The sequence below is a fragment of the Nicotiana tomentosiformis genome, chromosome 2, assembly GCF_000390325.3.
Source record: "Nicotiana tomentosiformis chromosome 2, ASM39032v3, whole genome shotgun sequence".
NCBI lineage: Eukaryota > Viridiplantae > Streptophyta > Magnoliopsida > Solanales > Solanaceae > Nicotiana > Nicotiana tomentosiformis.
In genome coordinates this window covers 133,551,344-133,571,221 of record NC_090813.1, presented here as the reverse complement: position 1 = coordinate 133,571,221, position 19,878 = coordinate 133,551,344, and the positions used below count along the sequence as shown (strand labels likewise).

The window sequence follows — 19,878 nt, the reverse complement described above, 5'->3', positions numbered from 1 at the left end:
TAAAATAGATAAGGTTATCAGGAACAATGAATCTCAGGATTCAATATATAGAATCAATCTAAGAAATCTGAAAGAACGGTTCTTTTTCTGTAGAAGAATATAGCCATTTTATTACAATGTAAGCCTTGAAAAAACTTGTCCTACAGAAATAGTAACCAAGCCCTTTTATAGTGGAGGGATTTGGCTCTAAGCATAATAAAATAAATATTCAGTGGGAGACCCATGATAAGTCAGTTTTTCCATAATTTCTGCCAAGATTCTCTCTAGTGGGATTGCAATGGCTTTTGTCTATGAGTTCGATCTTACTTAGAACCCTCGATTTTGGTTTGAGCTTGATTTCGGCTCGAACTCATGATCTTGCTTCGAGCCCGATCCTGGCTCGAGCCCTCGAATTGATTCGAGGTCAATGTCGGTTGGTTTCTGGATTGTCAGCATGATAGATTTTGATTCGAGATCGGTAATGATGTCGAACTTGACACGGATCGGCCTCCCCAGGTTCGAGGATAGTTTGCTCCACTTTCGGGATCTCACTTTGATAAATCATCGTTTGAACTCGATCGGACGTGCTAAGGCCGAAACCTATTTCGACCGTATACAGATAGTCCCCTCGTTTCTCAGAAAGAATGTGGCGAGAAACGATATGATTTTTTAACAGCTCGATCGGATTATATCCTGTCGTTTCCATCGGGTTTGACCATGATGCATCTGGTAGCTGTCCCGTCGGTTTAGTCTTTCAAGGCATTTAACGCATGTCAGGCGGTGGTCGGCTACTATTGATATTGAACCTCCATCGCTTGGACCTATAAATAACCCTTTATTTTATCTTTTACCATTTTTATATCTTCTATCTTCCAAATTTCCCAAGTTCTTCTTCGTACTCTCCATCTTACCAGTAAATCTGTGATTTCTTTCAGCAAAAATCCCTCTTCAATTCTACCAGATCTTTGTCCCTTTCTTCTACTCCCCACCTTTGAATTCTAATATGGCGAAAACATTGCAAATCATTCCTCAGAAAGAGAAAGCTTCATCTTCACAGTGTGCCGCCGATGAGACACTGGCAGAACCACGACCTGGGGAGTGTGTTCCCGGGGCGTGTGTCCTTACTTCAGATTTTAAGGTTGATAAAGGTTCATCAGTCCATGGCCGGTGTGAGACTGTATCGAGGTACATGTGTTCGATAACCGAAAAGCCCCTCGAACAGCTAAAGAAAGATTGCAATTAAGGTGTGAAAGAAATAATAATTCCTACGCCCGACGAAGATATCACTTCTTACGTGAAAGGGTTTTTGAATGTGTATACTTACTCTTTCACTTTGGGTCCCTTTGATTCTGTTATTATTGACTTCTGTCGACAATACCAAGTAACCCTAGGTCAGGTCCATCCTTCTTTGTGGCGGATCGTTATCCTGATCCGATATTTTGTGAGCAAGATCGAGGGGATGCCGTTCACCCTCGATCATCTTATCCGATTGTACCGTCCTTGACTTTTTCGAGGGGGGTTAATAAAACTCCAGCTTCGAGCTACCAAGGCTCTGTTCTCGAGTATTGACAAGGACAGGGAACGGGGTTGGATGGGCAGGTTCGTTCGAGTAAGGACTTCGGACCTGATCCTGACTGAAAAGATGCCTTTTCCCGAGGAGTGGAATATGAAACGTAAGTGTGATCTTGCTGTTACTTCTATTTTCTTCTTTCATTTATTCTCTCATTGACACTCCCCCTTATTCTTGATGTAGCGGTTCCCTGGATGCCCGGAGCAATCCTCGATCTCAAGAACTGGGTACAAGACCTTATTTCGACCTCCACATACGCCGAGCGCTCATGGCGTGATTTGTCAAAGGGTCGGTGGGAGGCCAAAAATCACGGTAAGCCCATTTCTTGGACTTTTTGATGATCCAAACGAGGCGGTTTTCAAAATATTTTATTAAGGTTTCCCATATGCAGGTTTGGGTAAAGACGCGGTTTGAGGCCCTTGCCCAATGAAGAGGGAATTTCGGCCTCTGTCCCCAAGCCGGTGAAGGAAAATAAAAGGAAGAGAGCCTCGGTTCCCGAATATCCAAAATCGAAGAAGAGGACGGCTCGTAAGCCGAACAAGAATGTCATTCCTTTGACCGTGGAATCCGTTCTGCGTCTAAGGGATGAAGATGAAGAAGAAGAAGAAGACGAGAACGATGAGTGCGCTCTGGAAGTCCGAACGAAGAGAACCACCGATGCCTCATCGTTGGCTGGATCGATGATGCTCTATGAAGATCCGCCTCGAACTGAAGATATACTGGAGAAAGATTCAGGTGGACTCCCCGAACTATCAGATATCGAAGACGCATCTCACCGAAGTCAACCGAAAGGGGATATGATCGAAGAGCCCCTTGAACACCTTTGAACCGAGGGGAACACTCCATGCGAGCTATTTGGGGCAGCAGCAGTCGAGGATTCGCCTACCTTTCCTGCTTTTTCTGCATGGGTGATTCGGGAAGCTCAAGCTCTGGGAGCCCTTGATCTAGACAGGCCTCACAATGAAAAGGATCCCTTTCGTGACCTGTTTACCGGCATTGAGGACGTTGCCAGTGCTAGTGATGAATCGGATCTTTTTCACGGAGTGCGGCAGGCTTTGAATCAGGTGAGCTTTTAAAACTATTTTGTCGGTACTATCTTCATGTTCGTTTTTCGTTAACTTTGCTTTTTTTTTCTTTGTAGGCAGCGGTAGTTCATCGAGAACAATGTTCTCGATCCCAGAATGATCTGCATCAATACGTGGCCGACCTACAATGGGCTACTGACGAGAGGAACTCCCTTGGACTTTCCTTAGGGCAGAGAGAGGAGGAAATAAAAGACCTCCGTGCTGAGCTGACTAAGGCTTATCGAGATCAGATTGATTTGTCTGAGAAGGTAATGATGCTTTTGAAAGCCTATGGGCTTGATACCAGAACGATAACTAACATTTCGGTCTCACAGCTGCAGCAAAAAATCAAGATGATCGGGAAGCTTCGTGAGGAGGTCGACGTGATAAGAACAGAGTCTTTGCGGTGGAAAGAAGGTATGGACCGCTTTGCTGCCGAAAAAGAGACTGCTCGAGCCCAGTTATCATCGTTCGAAACCCAACTTCAGAAGATGAAGGAAAAAGTCCTGGTTCAAGTAAGGAGAATTGAGGAGCTTGAGGCTCGGTTGGCCTCTGTACTTGCCAAGGCCGAATCCGATGCCAAAAAGGCAAAGGCCGATGCGGATGCGCTCGTGGCCGTCTATCGGGCCAATGCTGAAGCTGCCCAAGTCCAGGCAAGAGAGGCAATCGAGTCCGCCGATTTTCAAGTGCATTGGGTCGCCGAACTTGCTAAGTGCCGATCCAGAAGGTAAACTCTCGAGGAGATCCATGCCCGTGTCTTCGATCTCGCTAAAGAGATAAAAAGGGCCAAGGAACTCGAAGCTGATGCTGAAGCTCTGGTTTCAGATGGCGATGACGATGATGATGAGAGCAAGAACGGATCCGAAAATGGGGGGGAGCCTGATAAAGAAGAGACTGCTCCTGGTCAAGAAGTTTAGTTCTTAGTTTTTACGTTGTAATCTTCCATGCAGATAAATTTGTATATAGACATATCTCCCTTTCTGCTAACTTGCTTCTGTTTTCGTTTCCCGTCTGGCGAGGACTTTATTCACCCCTTATAAATGTTTTCACAATGATTTAAACAATTTAATCAAGTTTGGACTTCGTAGCTTCTATAACCGAGCGAGCGCTTACTCAAAACTTGGGGCAATGTAGCCTTTTAGGCTTATTAGTTGTCAAGGATTCGATCTTGAAGAAATATAGCCCGTAGGCTTTAATGTTCGAGTGAGTGTTAGCTCGAACTCGAAGTAATGTAGCCCGTAGGCTTTAATGGTCAAGTGAGTATTTGCTCGAACTCGAAATAAAAATAGCCCGTAGGCTTAGTCGAGTGAATGATCCGAACTCGAAGTAATGTAGCCCGTAGGCTTAATGGTCGAGTGAGTGTTTGCTCGAACTCGAAATAAAAATAGCCCGTAGGCTTAATCGAGTGAATGATTGAACTCGAAGTAATGTAGCCCGTAGGCTTAATGGTCGAGTGAGTATTTGCTCGAACTCGAAATAAAAATAGCTCATAGGCTTAATCGAGTGAATGATTCAAACTCGAAGTAATGTAGCCCGTAGGCTTAATGGCCGAGTGAGTGTTTGCTCGAACTCGAAATAAAAATAGCCCGTAGGCTTAGTCGAGTGAATGATTCGAACTCGAATTAATGTAGCCCGTAGGCTTAATGGTCGAGTTAGTGTTTGCTTGAACTCGAAATAAAAATAGCCCATAGGTTTAATCGAGTGAATGATTCGAACTCGAAGTAATGTAGCCCGTAGGCTTAATGGTCGAGTGAGTGTTTGCTCGAACTCGAAATAAAAATAGCCCGTAGGCTTAGTCGAGCGAATGATTCGAACTCGAAGTAATGTAGCCTGTAGGCTTAATGGTCGAGTGAGTGTTTGCTTGAACTTGAAATAAAAATAGCCCGTAGGTTTAATCGAGTGAATGATTCGAACTCGAAGTAATGTAGCCCGTAGGCTTAATGGTCGAGTGAGTGTTTGCTAGAACTCGAAATAAAAATAGCCCATAGGCTTAATCGAGTGAATGATTCGAACTTGAAGTAATGTAGCCCGTAGGCTTAATGGTCGAGTGAGTGTTTGCTCGAACTCGAAATAAAAATAGCTCGTAGGCTTAATCGAGTGAATGATTCAAACTCGAAGTAATGTAGTCCGTAGGCTTAATGGCCGAGTGAGTGTTTGCTCGAACTCGAAATAAAAATAGCCCATAGGCTTAGTCGAGTGAATGATTCGAACTCGAAGTAATGTAGCCCGTAGGCTTAATAGCCGAGTGAATGTTTGCTCGAACTCAAAATAAAAATAGCCCGTAGGCTTAGTCGAGTGAATTATTCGAACTCGAAGTAATGTAGCCCGTAGGCTTAATGGTTGAGTGAGTGTTTTCTCGAACTCGAAATAAAAATAGCTCGTAGGCTTAGTCAAGTGAATGATTCGAACTCGAAGTAATGTAGCCCGTAGGCTTAATGGTCGAGTTTATCTTAATTCTGATTGCATAATAAATCTCAAAATAGAGGAATTTTTCCTTGGATATAAGACGCCGATAAAGAAGAGAACTTTCTTCGCACGTTATTACACGCCTAGGTTCGGGCCAATCTATATGAGCATGGATCGCTTCGACCATTTGGCTCTTATAATTTGTCCTATTGGAACCCTGTTGTTGTGAAATAACTTTCTTGCGAGACCTCAGATATTGTTGTAAATGCTGCACGATCAATGATTGCCTCATTAAAAACCTTGCCGAAAAACCCATTTGGGACAAAACCGGTCTAAGGGAAAAAGAGTGCAATGCGTGCTTCCTAGCGAGAGACTCGTCTTAGCCCTTGTTCGGACTTCTGCAGGGGTTAGTTTTAAGATATAAATGGATATGGAAAGGTTTTACCTTAGCAGTAGTTCCGTTTTAGATGTGATACATTCCAGCTGCTTGATAGTTGTTTGCCGTTTATAATGTCGAGCCTGTACGATCCCTTTCCGATGTTCTCGAGCACCTGATATGGTCCTTCCCAATTCGGTCCTAGTTTCCCTTCGTTCGGATTTCGGGTACTGATGGTAATTTTTCTCAACACTAAGTCCCCAGGCTTGAAATCGCGGAGCTTGGTTCTTCGATTATAATATCTTTCGATTCGCTGCTTTTGGGCGGCCAATTGGACGAGAGCAGCTTCTCGTCTTTCGTCCGATAGTTCGAGGCTTGTATTCATAGACTCGTTAATTGATTCTTCCACCGTGAATCGAAATCTGGCACTGGGTTCACCCACTTCGACTGGTATCAATACTTCGGACCCATATACTAAGGAGAATGGGGTCGCCCCCGTACTGGATTTTGATGTTGTCCGATATGCCCAAAGGACTTCGGGCATGATTTCTCTCCATCTCCCTTTAGCGTCGTTCAACCTCTTCTTTAAGTTTCGAATGACAGCTTTGTTTGTTGATTCGGCCTGCCCATTCCCACTGGGGTGGTATGGTGTCGATAGTATGCTTCTTATCTTGTGGTCTTCGAGGAATCTTGTTACTTTGCTGCCAACGAATTGTTTTCCATTGTCGCATACTATTTCGGCAGGAATCCCGAATCGGCATATGATATGTTCCCAGATAAAGTATATAACTTCTTTCTCTCTTATTTTCTCGAACGCCTGTGCTTCAACCCATTTAGAAAAATAGTCAGTCATAAATAAAATGAATTTGGCTTTACCTGGGGTCGATGGCAGAGGACCGACGATATCCATTCCCCATTTCATGAATGGCCATGGGGATAGGACCGAGTGGAGTTGTTCTCCGGGTTGGTGGATCATCAGTGCGAACCTTTGACATTTGTCACATTTACGAACAAATTCCTTCGCATCTTTGCCCATATCAACCCAATAATACCCTGCTCTGATTATTTTTCGAACTAACGTATCGGCTCCAGAGTGATTCCTGCAAGTACCCTCGTGCACTTCCCGTAGGATATAATCGGTATCTCCCGAACCCAAGCACACTGCCAAGGGTCCATCGAACGTTCTTCGGTACAGTGTTCCGTCCGGAGCCAATGTGAATCGAGCAACTTTAGTCCATAGTGTTCTGGAATCCTTAGGGTCCGATGGGAGTTTTCCGCTCTCCAAGTATTCAATATACTTTTTTCTCCAATCCCAGGTTAAGTTTGTAGAATTTATTTCAGCGTGACCTTCTTCGATTACCGATCTCGAAAGTTGAACAACATTCCCCGAATCATCTACCTCGACCGATGACCCCAAATTCGCAAGCGCATCGGCCTCATTATTCTTTTCCCGTGGTACATGTCGTAAAGCCCATTATATGAAATGGTGCAAAGTGACAAGCAGTTTATCTAAATACCTTTGCATCCTACCTTCTCGAACTTCGAAGTTTTTGTTTACTTGACTCACCACCAGCAAGGAGTCGCAATTGGCTTCAATGACTTCTGCTCCCAAGTTTCTAGCTAGCTCGAGACCTGCAATCATGGCTTCATACTCAGCCTCGTTGTTAGTCAACCTGACAGTTTTAATAGATTGCCTAATAGTGCTACCCGTGGGTGGTTTCAAAACTATGCCCAGCCCGGACCCTTTTACGTTCGAAGCCCCATCCGTAAAAAGGATCCATACCCCCGATGATGTACCTGATTTCAACAATTCTTTTTTGACTTCGGGTACGAGTGTTGGCGTGAAATCGGCCACGAAGTCTGCTAAAATTTGAGACTTGATGGCCGTGCGGGGTTCATATTCGATATCGTACTCGCTGAGTTCGACGGCCCATTTGTCCAGTCGGCCTGATAACTCGGGTTTGTGCAAAATATTATGAAGCGGGTAAGTGGTTAACACACATATGGGATGACATTGAAAGTACGACCTTAACTTTCTTGAGGCGCTTATCAGTGCAAGAGCCAATTTTTCTAAGAGCGGATATCTAGTTTCCGCTTCTCCTAAGGTTCGACTCGTATAATAAACGGAAAATTGCGTACCTTGCTCTTCCCGAACTAGGATACCGCTTACGGCGATTCCTGATACCGCCAAGTACAAAAAAAGTTTTTCGTCTGTTTTTGGAGTGTGAAGTAGTGGTGGGCTTGATAGGTATCGCTTTAGTTCCTCTAATGCTTGTTGGCACTCCGGGGTCCAAGCAAAATCGTTCTTCTTTTTGAGTAGAGAGAAAAATATTTGACTTCGGTCAGATGATCTTGAGATGAACCGGATTAAGGCTGCAATCCGACATGTTAGCCTTTGTACGATGTCCACAACGATGATGTCTTCGATGGCCTTCATTTTATCGGGGTTAATCTCTATTCCCTGATGTGATACCATGAAGCTGAGGAACTTGCTCGAACCGACCCCGAAAGCACATTTCTCGGGGTTGAGCTTCATGTTATATTTCCTTAAAATCTCGAACGTTTCCTGTAAATGGGTCAAATGGTCCTCTGCGCGCAGGGATTTAACTAACATGTCATCAATATAAACTTCCATTGATTTTTCTATTTGTTCTTCGAACATTTTATTTACTAGGCATTGGTAAGTAGCCCCTGCATTTTTTAGCCCGAAGGGCATCACATTATAACAATACATTCCATATTTGGTGACAAACGAAGTCTTTTCCTGGTCCTCCGGGTTCATCTGGATTTGATTATACCCGGAATAGGCATCGAGAAAAGTAAGGGTCTCGTGGCCGGCCGTGGCATCAATCATGCGATCGATGTTAGGCAGCAAAAAGGAATCTTTGGGGCATGCTTTGTTCAAATCCATATATTCCACACACATTCTAAGTTTGTTCTCTTTTTTAGGGACTACAACTACGTTGGCTAGTCATTCGGGATATTTCACCTCCCGAATGGACCCTATTTTGAGAAGCTTGGTTACCTCGTCCTTTATGAATGTGTGCTTTCTCTCTGACTGGGGTCTTCTCTTTTGCTTCACCGGTCTGAACCTGGGGTCCAAACTTAGTCGATGCGTCGTTATGTCCGGCGGGATCCCTGTTATATCTAAATGGACCATGCAAAACAATCGATGTTATCGATAAGAAATTGAATGAGTTTCTTCCTGAGTTCGGGGATCAACCCCGTTCCCAAGTATACCTTTCGCTCGGGCCAGTGCTCGATCAATATGACTTGCTCTAGCTCCTCGATTGTTGATTTGGTGGCGTCGGAGTCATCGGGCATCACGAAAGATCGAGGGACCCTTTAGTCATCATCCTCTTCGATTTTCTGGTTGTCTGGCTGGGTCGAAGCCGATGTCTGTGATTGCTATTTGGTATCCCGTTCTCCTTCCGGGCCTGATCCTTTTATCAGCGAAAGTGAGGACATTGGTTCAGCTTCGTCGACGGCGAACATTTTCTTTGCGGCTGGCTGTTCTCCGTACACCATTTTGACACCTCCCGATGTCGGGAATTTGAGGGCCTGGTGTAGGGTTGAAGGCACAGCTCTCATGATGTGGATCCATGGCCTTCCGAAAAGGGCGTTATATCTCATATCGCCTTCGATCACGTGAAACTTTGTTTCCTGGATGGTCCCGGCCAAGTTTATTGGTAGGATTATCTCATCCTTGGTGGTTTCACATTCCATGTTGAACCCGTTCAGGACCATAGTTGTGGGTACGATCTGATCCTGTAGGCCGAGCTGCTCTACTACCTTCAATCGGATGATGTTGGCCGAGCTACCTGGATCGATTAACACATGCTTAATTTTAGTTTTATTCATGAGTACGGATATTACCAGTGCGTCGTTATGAGGTTGGATGACCCCTTATGCATCTTCATCGTCAAAGGACAAAGTCCCCATGGGTGCGTAATCTTGAGTCCGAGATCATTTTTCCCTCACCGTCGATGTTTTAGTGCGTTTAAGTACTGGTCCCTGAGGGGTATCGATGCCTCCGATGATCATGTGGATGACGTACTGCGGTTCTTCTTGCTCCTTTTGCTTGCTGAAATCCCTTCTTTTAAAATGGTTCTTCGCCCTATCACTTAGAAATTTTCGAAGGTGCCCTTTGTTAAACAAGCGAGCTATTTCCTCCCTTAGTTGCTTACAATCTTCCGTTCTGTGGCCATGGGTGCCATGATATTCACACGTTTGATTAGGATTTCTTCAGGCAGGATCGGTCTGCATGGGTCGAGGACATTTAGTGTCTTTGATGCGTCCGATGGCTGACACGAGAGCGGATGCACCAACGCTGAAGTTATATTCCGATAATTGAGGTGCTTCTATAGGATCAGTATATTTATCGAAGCCGCTCTTACTCATAAGCCCCCGAGAACTTTGTCCTCGATCAATCCTTCGATTGTTATGAACTGCATTGCGTGCTGAACCGTTGTTCACCAGATCCGCGTTCTCTGTCCGACCTTCGTTCTCTGTCGATCTCCTTTTGGTTTTTAGTAACTGTCCTGTTCTGATGAACGGGTCCGTACGAAGCTCCCAACTGATCATCCTCGACCCTAATTTTCGATTGATATCGGTTGTGTATGTCTGCCCAAGTTATCGCTGGATACTCGATCAAATTTTGTTTCAGCCGATGTGATGCTGTCGAACTTAGCTCGTTCAACCCTTGGGTGAAAGCTTGTACGGCCCAATCGTCCGCAACCGGGGGTAATTCCATGCGTTCCATTTGAAATCGGGATACGAATTCCCTCAGCATTTCATCTTGCCTTTGCTTTACTTTGAAGAGGTCTGATTTTCTTGTTGCAACCTTTATGGCACAAGCATGTGCTTTTACGAACGAATCTGCTAACATGGCAAAAGAATCGATGGAATTCGGCGGTAAATTGTGGTACCAGATCATCGCTCCCTTCGAGAGGGTCTCCCCGAACTTTTTCAACAACACGGATTCGATCTCATCGTCCTCCAAATTGTTGCCTTTTATAGCACATGTGTAAGAGGTGACATATTTGTTAGGATCGGTCGTACCGTTATATTTGGGAATTTCGGGCATACGGAATTTTTTGGGGATTGGCTTCGGTGCCGCACTCGACGGAAAAGGCTTTTGTATGAATTTTTTCGAATCAAGCCCCTTTATCATTGGTGGATCCCCGGGATTTGATTGACCCTGGCATTGTACGTTTTCACCCTCTTGTCGTTGGCTTCGACTCGTTTTGTGAGTTCCTCGAGCAATTTAATAATTCCGGGAGTAGTCCCCGATTCTTGTTCGTTAGATTTCACTATGGCGGGCTCTGTTCTAGGGGTGACTTCTCGAAGTGGATTGGAATCCGGCCTGCTTTGTGCGCGAGTTTGGCTCTGTAGCTGAGCTATCGCTACTTGTTGGGCTTGTAGCATCTCGAAGATCATACGTAAGCTGTCCCCGATTTCTCCCACATTTTGGGTGTCTCGAGCTACGGATTGAGTACCGCCCTGAATGTTTCTTTCCGGTTCGGAACGCTGGTTCGCCTCCAAAGCTATTTGTGAATTGACATCCAATGGTATTCCAGCTCGAATTTCGGGTACTTCGATTCGAGCCTCGGGTGCCAAGCTATCGTTAATTGGCCTTCCGGCCCTGGGTGCCAAGCTGTTGGTTTCATCTTGAAGGCCAGCTTCATAATCGATCGGTGAAGCTATTTGATTGGTGGTTATTCGTAGTTGATCCGAAATTCAAGATGTTTTCGGAAATAAGTGCAAAGCACAATGGCGTATTTTTTCAGATTTGTATCAAATGACCACTGTTATCCTCGGCCCCACGGTGGGCGCCAAACTGTTTACCCGAAAAATAAATAGAGTTGAATTTATACGTAGTTCCGAGAATATGTGGCGTAACTTAACACAAAATACAAGGATAAATAAAAAGTGTAAATATAGATTGGGGAGAATGCTAAAATAGATAAGGTTATCAGGAATAATGAATCTCAGGATTTAATATATAGAATCAATCTAAGAAATCGGAAAGAACGGTTCTTTTTCTGTAGAAGAATATAGCCATTTTATTACAATGTAAGCCTTGAAAAAACTTGTCCTACAGAAATAGTAACCAAACCCTTTTATAGTGGAGGGATTTGGCTCTAAGCATAATAAAATAAACATTCAGTAGGAGACCCATGATAAGTCAGTTTTTCCATAATTTCTGCCAAGATTCTCTCTAGTGGGATTGCAACGGCTTTTGTCTGTGAGCTCGATCTTGCTTAGAACCCTCGATTTTGGTTTGAGCTTGATTTCGACTCGAACTCATGATCTTGGTTCGAGCCCGATCCTGGCTCGAGCCCTCGAATTGATTCGAGGTCAATATCGGTTGGTTTCTGGATTGTCAACATGATAGATTTTGATTCGAGCTCGGTAATGATGTCGAACTTGACACGGATCGGCCTCCCCAGGTTCGAGGATAGTTTGCTCCACCTTCGGGATCTCACTTTGATAAATCATCGTTTGAACTCGATCGAACGTGATAAGGCCGAAACCTATTTCGACCGTATACATAGTGATGTACTCTTCTATTTCAAATCAATGCAATAAATTAGCATTCATTCTTTCTCTGGTTTTCTTTTTAGTTTCTCTTATTTTTCTAAACAAATCAAACCTTCCTCCTTTCTCAATTTTGAGTCAATGCAGTGCCTTTCAGACCCTTTTTATATGCCCATTTCTCCATCAACCTTTCCTGCTAATTAATCTGTTCTAATTAATTAATTCCATCTATCAATATATATTAATACTCCACCAACATAGTACTACCCTTCAATCATTAATTAAGTCTTAGGTTGCTCTACTTCCGCTCTAGATCTTTAGTTCTTATTATTTTAAATAAGTATTTGCAATCAAAAAAATCATTTTTCCTTCTCCACAAAGGCAAACAAAGAAAGTAGATTAATCAAGAAGTGCATTAAATTTCTGATTAAAGGCAGGGATTTTTACATTCGTAGCCTAACGGATTGTTCTTGTATGGTTAGTTATGGCAGTGTGATGGCTTGTCCAGCTCCTCCACAAATTTCAACTTTGCCCAAGAGTTTCAGTGTTAATTCCTCTTTATCAAACGAGGATAAAGATTTTAAGGAGCTAATAAGGATTGCTTCCACAAGATAAGTTTTTAAGTGTTAGTATACTGTATTTGTAAAATAATTCTGGAGAAAAAAATAACGGAAAACAGAAATGTAGAAGAATAGAAATTAATTCGAGCCCACTAAATTCACAGTGTTTCCTTAAGAAACTTAATCCCTTCCTAGTACCCGAGGTTTTGGATTATTTTCTCCTCAGATAGAATGAATTACACACTAGTGTAGCGGTACTTCAACCCCCAGTGTTTCAACGAACACAAATGACGGCAGCAATCACACTTACATTGTTTGTTTTGTGAGAAAATAATGCAGAAAGGAAGAGGAAATTCAGTATTTTCGTAAGAAAAATCTAAGGGAATGACCTGCTATTTATAGCCAACAGGTTGGGATGATCACGTAAATGGCTATTTATGCAAAATAAAATGGGAAAATAAAATGAGAGGGAAACTGTAAATTATCGTTACAAAAACGGTCGATTTGGATTAAATATTAATATGTAATAAATAAATTTAATCCAAAAAATTAATTAATCAAATCATTTGATTAAATCCAAATCCAAATCCGAGCCGAGTGACGATGGCGCGAGACTTGCCTTCTTCTCAACTATTTAAGAGCTATAAGAAGTGTAATCATATATACTCAACAAATGAGTTTTTCTCTGCCAATGGAACAATGTTCCTTTGTAAAGAAGGAAAAATCAAAATTTCATTTTCCCCATTTCTCATTCACCATATTTTAAGCTAAACCAAGCTTAAACGGTACACTAAGGAAACAATCTTCTAGTAAAGATTGGGCGAATGTGATGCCTAGGAGTAGATCTGTTGCGATTGAGAAAATCGATGAAGATAAACCTTGTAATTTTGGTGAAGATGTTACGGTGAAAACAGATGTATTTCCAAGAAGTAGAAGCTATGCTATTTCTACTAGAAGAACAAGAGTGCTCTGAAAGTGTAACGATTAATGGTACGTTAGCGTGATAAATAGTAGTACAATGAGCTAAAGAAATAGTACTCCTATCTTGAGAAAGTTAGGACGTTCTTATGTTTATAGTTTAGTATAATTTTCAATTTCTTCCCGTTTGAATGCGTTAGCCTAAAAATTTCCTTGTAAACCATTACTATGGACATATGCATGTGATAGAATGAAAAGTATTGAATGAATGTCCTCTTCTCTTCTTCCTCTCATCTCCTCTTTTCTTTTCTAAAATCTTTCCCATCTCTCCCTTATTTCTCATTTCTGTTACTTTATTTAATTCTTGCATTCCTAAGAATTTGATAGCTAGCCCATTTGTTACATAAGGTTGAAAGAATGAAGGCCTGCTGTTGTGATATAGGAGTATATTGTTTTGTTTGTTAATTTGACTGTTTCTTTTTAACCTTCTTCTTGTATTTATACATCTACATTCTACATATCTTTTGAGCTGCCAACGCTGTTTGAATTCTATGTGTACACCCTGATCGCCCTTCTAAAATATATGGGCTATCTCTTGCATATTTCGGGTGATGATAAATGAATCTATCAATAGGTAATTAAGTTTAACGGAATATCTATATTTATCTATCTATATTATTATAAAAGCACGAATAATTTATGTTAAATATTAGATGACTAAAATATCCTCGAAACTTTGATAGCATTTTATACCCTTAATATTTTGAGTTAAAGATGGATATAATTATAATATTCCAAATATATTACCCAAGAATAGAATTCTTTCCAGATTAAAACTCCACATATGCCGACAACAAATTCCTACTCTACCAATACCTAGAACTTTTAAAACAACTACAACCGGTAAAGTTGGAAATAATTATCAATTTGGATAAACTTACTATACTTGTCATTACGGTAAACAACTTGAATAAAAACTAATATTAAATATTATTGCATTCTTTAATCGACTTATAAATTTATTCGTATCATTTTGTAATTTTAAACTATTTAGTTCCAATTTATTATTTGATTATCACAACATTATTATGATTTGGTTTGTATTATATATATATATATATATATATATATATATATATATATATATATATATATAACGTACTTCTATTTTAAGCAACTCATTATCTAACATTAACAATTACTTATGGTATATATTTGCAATATTTGACACAAGATATTCGTGCAACGCACGAGTATAGAGACTAGTATAATTATAAAAGCATGAATAAAATGTTAGATTACAAAAATAATATTTTAATATTAATCATAATAACTCATAATAAAAGGACATAATCGAAATTCTAGACATTAACCTTGTAATCCTATTAGTTTTAGAACATAATACTACACGCTAGGAATCCTACATGATTATATTTAGGAATCCTATTAGTATACTTAGTTTTGGGAATAGATATTAGCCTTGTAATCCTATTACTTTTATAATATACTTCTTTAAAAAAATTTATTACTAATTTAATTCGAAAACGTATTATATTGTCTAAATCCATTCAAAAATAATAGAGTCTATATTATTATAAATGCACGAATATAATATTAATAGACCAAAATAGCTCTAAAATATTAAACATGAGAACTTATAGGGAAATGATATAGCTATAATAACTTATTTTTTTGGACTACAATGACTTCTATGTTAATATTTTAATATTTAAGATTTTAAAATTAATACGATCTTGTCTAATGAATTCTTATTATAAATATGTAGGAAGGTTTACTAAAATTAATTTCATAAAAATCTTCCATATTTGCAATACATTACCACTTTATAATATTCAATACAAAAATTAAATAAAAGTAACGCTAAACAGACTGCATAAAGCGTTGAAATTGAGAAAACAAATCCCCACAATATTATATTATTATATTATATCTGAACTTTTTTCTTACTCAAATAATATTTTTTTATTATTAATTTTACGTATAATATAGAAAAATATACCCAATTATTAAAGAACAACTAAGAAATTTTTTAAGAATATAAATGTGTGAGAAAAGAAAGAAAAATGTTGGTAAGAGCCAATACCACTAATGTTTTTGCAAATATAAATATCTAAAAGTGGAATGTCATCGATCTTTTTACTCTTTAAACATAAAATTATGGTGGATAAAATTATAATCATGGTTAAATATTCAAACATGAGATGAACTAATATTAAGAATCTAAATCAACAAAAAATAAATTAGATTTTATGTTAAAACCAAATAATCAAATCTTTCAATTAATTATTTAGCAAGAGAATCCAATTAAATTATTTTTCAAATTCATCATATGTGTAAAATTATTATTCAAGTTAAAAGAAAATCTTAGGGTACATAAATTTATTCCATAAAAAGAGTGTTAGAGATTTAAAAAAATAGATTACAAAATAAAAATGATTAGTATAATATTAAGAACGCTATACATGTCACGACCCAACACTATAGTTAGGCAAGCCAACAAATAAATTAAGCATATATCTATTATTTTTAGAATACTTTTCTAAGTAATTTTAATATTTTTCTAGCAATATTAAAGAAATTTAAAAAGATACTTATTAATTTAAATCCAAGAAAATAATACAATTCCAAATTCTACCAATGTGTGTGTCAAGACCTGGTGTCACAAGTGTATGAGCATCTAGTAGATTATACAAAACTCCAAATACTGTCTGAAATAAAAATAGACAGAATAAAAATGCAAGAATAGGCATTGGCAGCTGCAGAACAACTCAGAAAAACAGCTCACCACTATGCCTCTAGATAACGTGGATGTGCGATGATAGGTCTTCCACTAGTTCATGTCTCAGATCCTGCACAAAAAGTGCAGCAAGTGTAGTATGAGTATGTAAATAACGTGTACCCAATAAGTATCAAGCCTAATCTCGAAGTGGTAGAGACGAGATGGTCGACTTTGACACTCACTAAGGATCAACAATATTAAATAGAATAAAATAGCATTTATTTAACTCAGCATGATTCACAAAGTCAACAATAATTTTATTTAATCAGCAGAAATAATTAAATTTCTTCAAGTGCAACAATTCTCAATATATTAATTCAATTAGCTTTACAAGCTGCAATAAACTATCAAAGTATCGTGTAATTATTATTATTAGGCACGATTTCTACCGAGGTCGTACGGCCCGATTCAGAGTGCCGTGTAGACTGCCGGGGGACGTGCGGCGCGATTCATAGATGCATCTATCCTCCCGAGGCGTTCGGCCCGCTCCACAAGAAAGGAGGATATTTTCTTATGTACCTCCGGAAGGAGAGTATATTTATTATAAGTTAAATCCGGGAGAAAGAATAATTTTTCTTAACAATTAATTAATTTAAGCATAAGATCAAGCATATGAGATTTCCATCCTATATATATATATATATATATATATATATATCAAATATGTCACGACCCGAAATTCCCACCTTCGGGCTGTGATGGCGCCTAACATTTCACTTGCTAGGCAAGCCAACGTTAGAATAGTATTAACCAATTTTTAAACAATCTTTAAATTATTAATAATCAAGAAACAAATGCGGAAGCAAAATTTAAAATATGGTGAAATAATCTATAAAAATGTCGGTGTCTAAATACCATCCCAGAATTGGTGTCACAAGTATACGAGCTTCTAGAATAAATACAAATAAAGGTCTGAATAAAGTATAGCTGTCTGGAAATAAACACACAGCTAAAATAAAATAGATGGAGACTTTAGAACTGCGGACGCCATGCAGCTATACCTCAAGTCTCCTCCTGTAGCTGAAATCCGAGCAAGTCTATGGTATGCCGTTGGGACCAACTTCAAAATCTGCACAAGAAGTGCAGAGTGTAGTATCAGTACAACCGACCCCATATACTGATAAGTGCTGAGCCTAACCTCGACGAAGTAGTGACGAGGCTAAGGCGGTTCACTTACATTAACCTGTACGCAATATTAATAACAACAACAAATAATAGAAATAAATCAGGTAACTCATTTATAATAATTGAAGTCAACTCAGCAGTCATAACCCATTATTATTTCAACCAATTCTGTTGCAGCATGCAACCCGCTCTCACAATATATTCACATTCAATTCTGTTGCAGCGTGCAACCCGTTCTCCCAATATATTCCTTTTAATCAAGTCTGTCATATATTTATTTCAATCAAGTATATATATAAACTTTTAAATAAGTCTGTTGCGGCGTGCAATCCGATCCCCCAATATTGACTTTTTAATAAGTCTGTTGCGGCGTGCAATCCGATCCTCCAATATAGATTTTTTTTAATAAGTCTGTTGCGGCGTGCAACTCGATCCTCTAATATAGACTTTTTAATAAGTCTGTTGCGGCGTGCAATCCGATCCTCCAATATGGACTTTTTAATAAGTCTGTTGCGGCGTGCAACCCGATTCTCCAATATTGACTTTTTAATAAGTCTGTTGCTGAAAATTTCCTTTGATTTGGTATCCGATTTGTAGTTCTAGGTATTATTTTGGCGATTTGATTGTGCGAGCAAGTTCGTATAATATTTTAGGACTTGTGTGCATATTTGGTTTGGAGCCCCGAGGGCTCGGGTGAGTTTCAGATAGGCTACAGGATGATTTTGAACTTAAAAATCTGGTTTTTGAGCTTCTGCTGTCATCTGGTGCATTGTGCTTCGCGATCGCGAAGAGAAAATTATAAGTAGTGAGTTTTACCATTCGCATTCACGAAGATAGGCACACGATCGCGAAAGGTAAATTCCCAGTGCATTGCGAACGCAAGGGACAAGTTGCGATCGCGTAGAAGGAAGGAAGGCAGAAGTTAGGCACGTCAATTGTGCTACGCGATCGCACAAGTAAGTACGCGATCGCGTAAGGCTGAGAAAAGGTACTCCGCGATCGCATGACCATTTACGCGATCGCGTAGAGTTAAAAGTCTGGACAACCAAAATGTGCTTCGTGATCGCTAAGCCATTCCCGTGCTCGCGAAGAGTAAAATAAACCAGGACAAAGTTGTTCTACGTGATCGCGAACGAATTTTCGCGATCGCGATGAATAAAAATCTGAAAAACATAACTTAAGTTCTGAAAAATGGGGTTTCGACCCATTTTCAACCATTTCCAATTTTTGAGCTTGGGTAAGGCGATTCTTGGGCGATTTTCACAGGAAAACATTAGGGTAAGTGTTCATTATCCTATATTAATTATATTTCATGATTCCATACTCGTTTATATCATGAATCCATGAATTTATGGAAGAAAAATCAGATTTTATAAAATCTTCCAAAAACGAAAATTTAAGATTTGAAGGTCCATTTGATATCGGAATTGGATAATTTTTGTATGGTTGAACTCGTAGCGAAACGGGTGTTCGGATTTTGTATTTTTTCGGGATTTGAGACGTGGGTCCCACTGTCGAATATTTTGGTGAGTGTTTAACGAATTTCTAATAGTGAACGTAAAGACACGTGGAACTCTTACCGTTACTTATTTTAAAAGATATTTTTTGAACTTTACAAATATTCTGAATTTTTATTCTATGTCAAGTCAAACAGCTTCATGTAGGATGAAATGAGTATTTAATAATATTTCATTAGTGCAGGTCATACTAAGTGGGGGGGCGGACACATCGGCAGTAACAATAGAATGGGCAATGTCGCTTTTGTTCAACCATCCGGAGGTGTTAAATAAGGCCAGAAGTGAACTAGACAACCATGTAGGTGACGATCATTTAGTGGATGAAGCAGATTTACCCAAACTGAAATATCTTCAAAGTATCATTTCGGAGACGTTCCAACTATTTCCAGCAGCACCAGTGCTAGTGCCCCACGAATCATCTGACGATACCAAGGTAGGGGGCTTTGACCTTCCACGTAGCACAATCCTATTGGTAAATGCATGGACTATCCATAGGGATCCGATAGTTTGGGATGACCCAGAATGCTTCAAACCAGAGCGATTTAAAGGTATGGAATTGAAACCATGGAAATTAATGCCATTTGGAATAGGAAGAAGAGCATGCCCAGGTGCTGGACTTGCTCAACGTGTGGTTGGCTTAGCTTTAGGAACTCTAATTCAGTATTTCGAATGGCAAAGGGTTAGCCAAGAGAAAATCGATTTAGCTGAAGGGAATGGTCTCACTATGGCAAAAGAAGAGCCACTCACAGCAAGGTGCAAGGCACGCCCTATTGCTTACAAAGTTTTTTCTGGTCAAGTTTAACTTATATACACCAATAATGTAGATGTAATTTTTTTGTTTAAAATATAATTATAGGTAATAGTACCGGAAGTGATATTAGTAACCTAAAAGATAAAATATGATATTTGTTAAAACATGTTAAAATACAATGATTGCGAAAAACTTCTCTATAGTTTTAGTATATACAAATTATTCTCTTCAGGAATTGCCTTGTGTTATTCTTCGCGCTTGTTCATACTTGT

At 39.7% G+C, this 19,878-nt stretch overlaps 1 protein-coding gene across 1 annotated transcript; it reads left to right on the top strand.

The window, feature by feature from the left end:
• The first annotated feature begins 982 nt into the window (after window positions 1-982).
• Window positions 983-19,657, top strand: LOC104119968 (cytochrome P450 81Q32-like). The gene is made up of 5 exons (XM_070194160.1): window positions 983-1,164; window positions 2,133-2,284; window positions 2,471-2,613; window positions 2,691-2,882; window positions 19,040-19,657. The coding sequence occupies exons 1-5, from the start codon at window positions 983-985 to the stop codon at window positions 19,655-19,657; spliced, it is 1,287 nt and encodes a 428-aa protein (XP_070050261.1).
• The last annotated feature ends 221 nt before the right edge of the window (window positions 19,658-19,878 follow it).

Bases quoted from the DNA above. Each gene is read 5' to 3' on its own strand.
- LOC104119968 (XM_070194160.1), top strand. From the start codon at position 983: ATGGCGAAAACATTGCAAATCATTCCTCAGAAAGAGAAAGCTTCATCT. The intron at 2,614-2,690 runs GTGAGCTTTTAA...TTTTCTTTGTAG, and splicing joins TGCGGCAGGCTTTGAATCAG to GCAGCGGTAGTTCATCGAGA. The intron at 2,883-19,039 runs GTAATGATGCTT...TCATTAGTGCAG, and splicing joins AGATTGATTTGTCTGAGAAG to GTCATACTAAGTGGGGGGGC.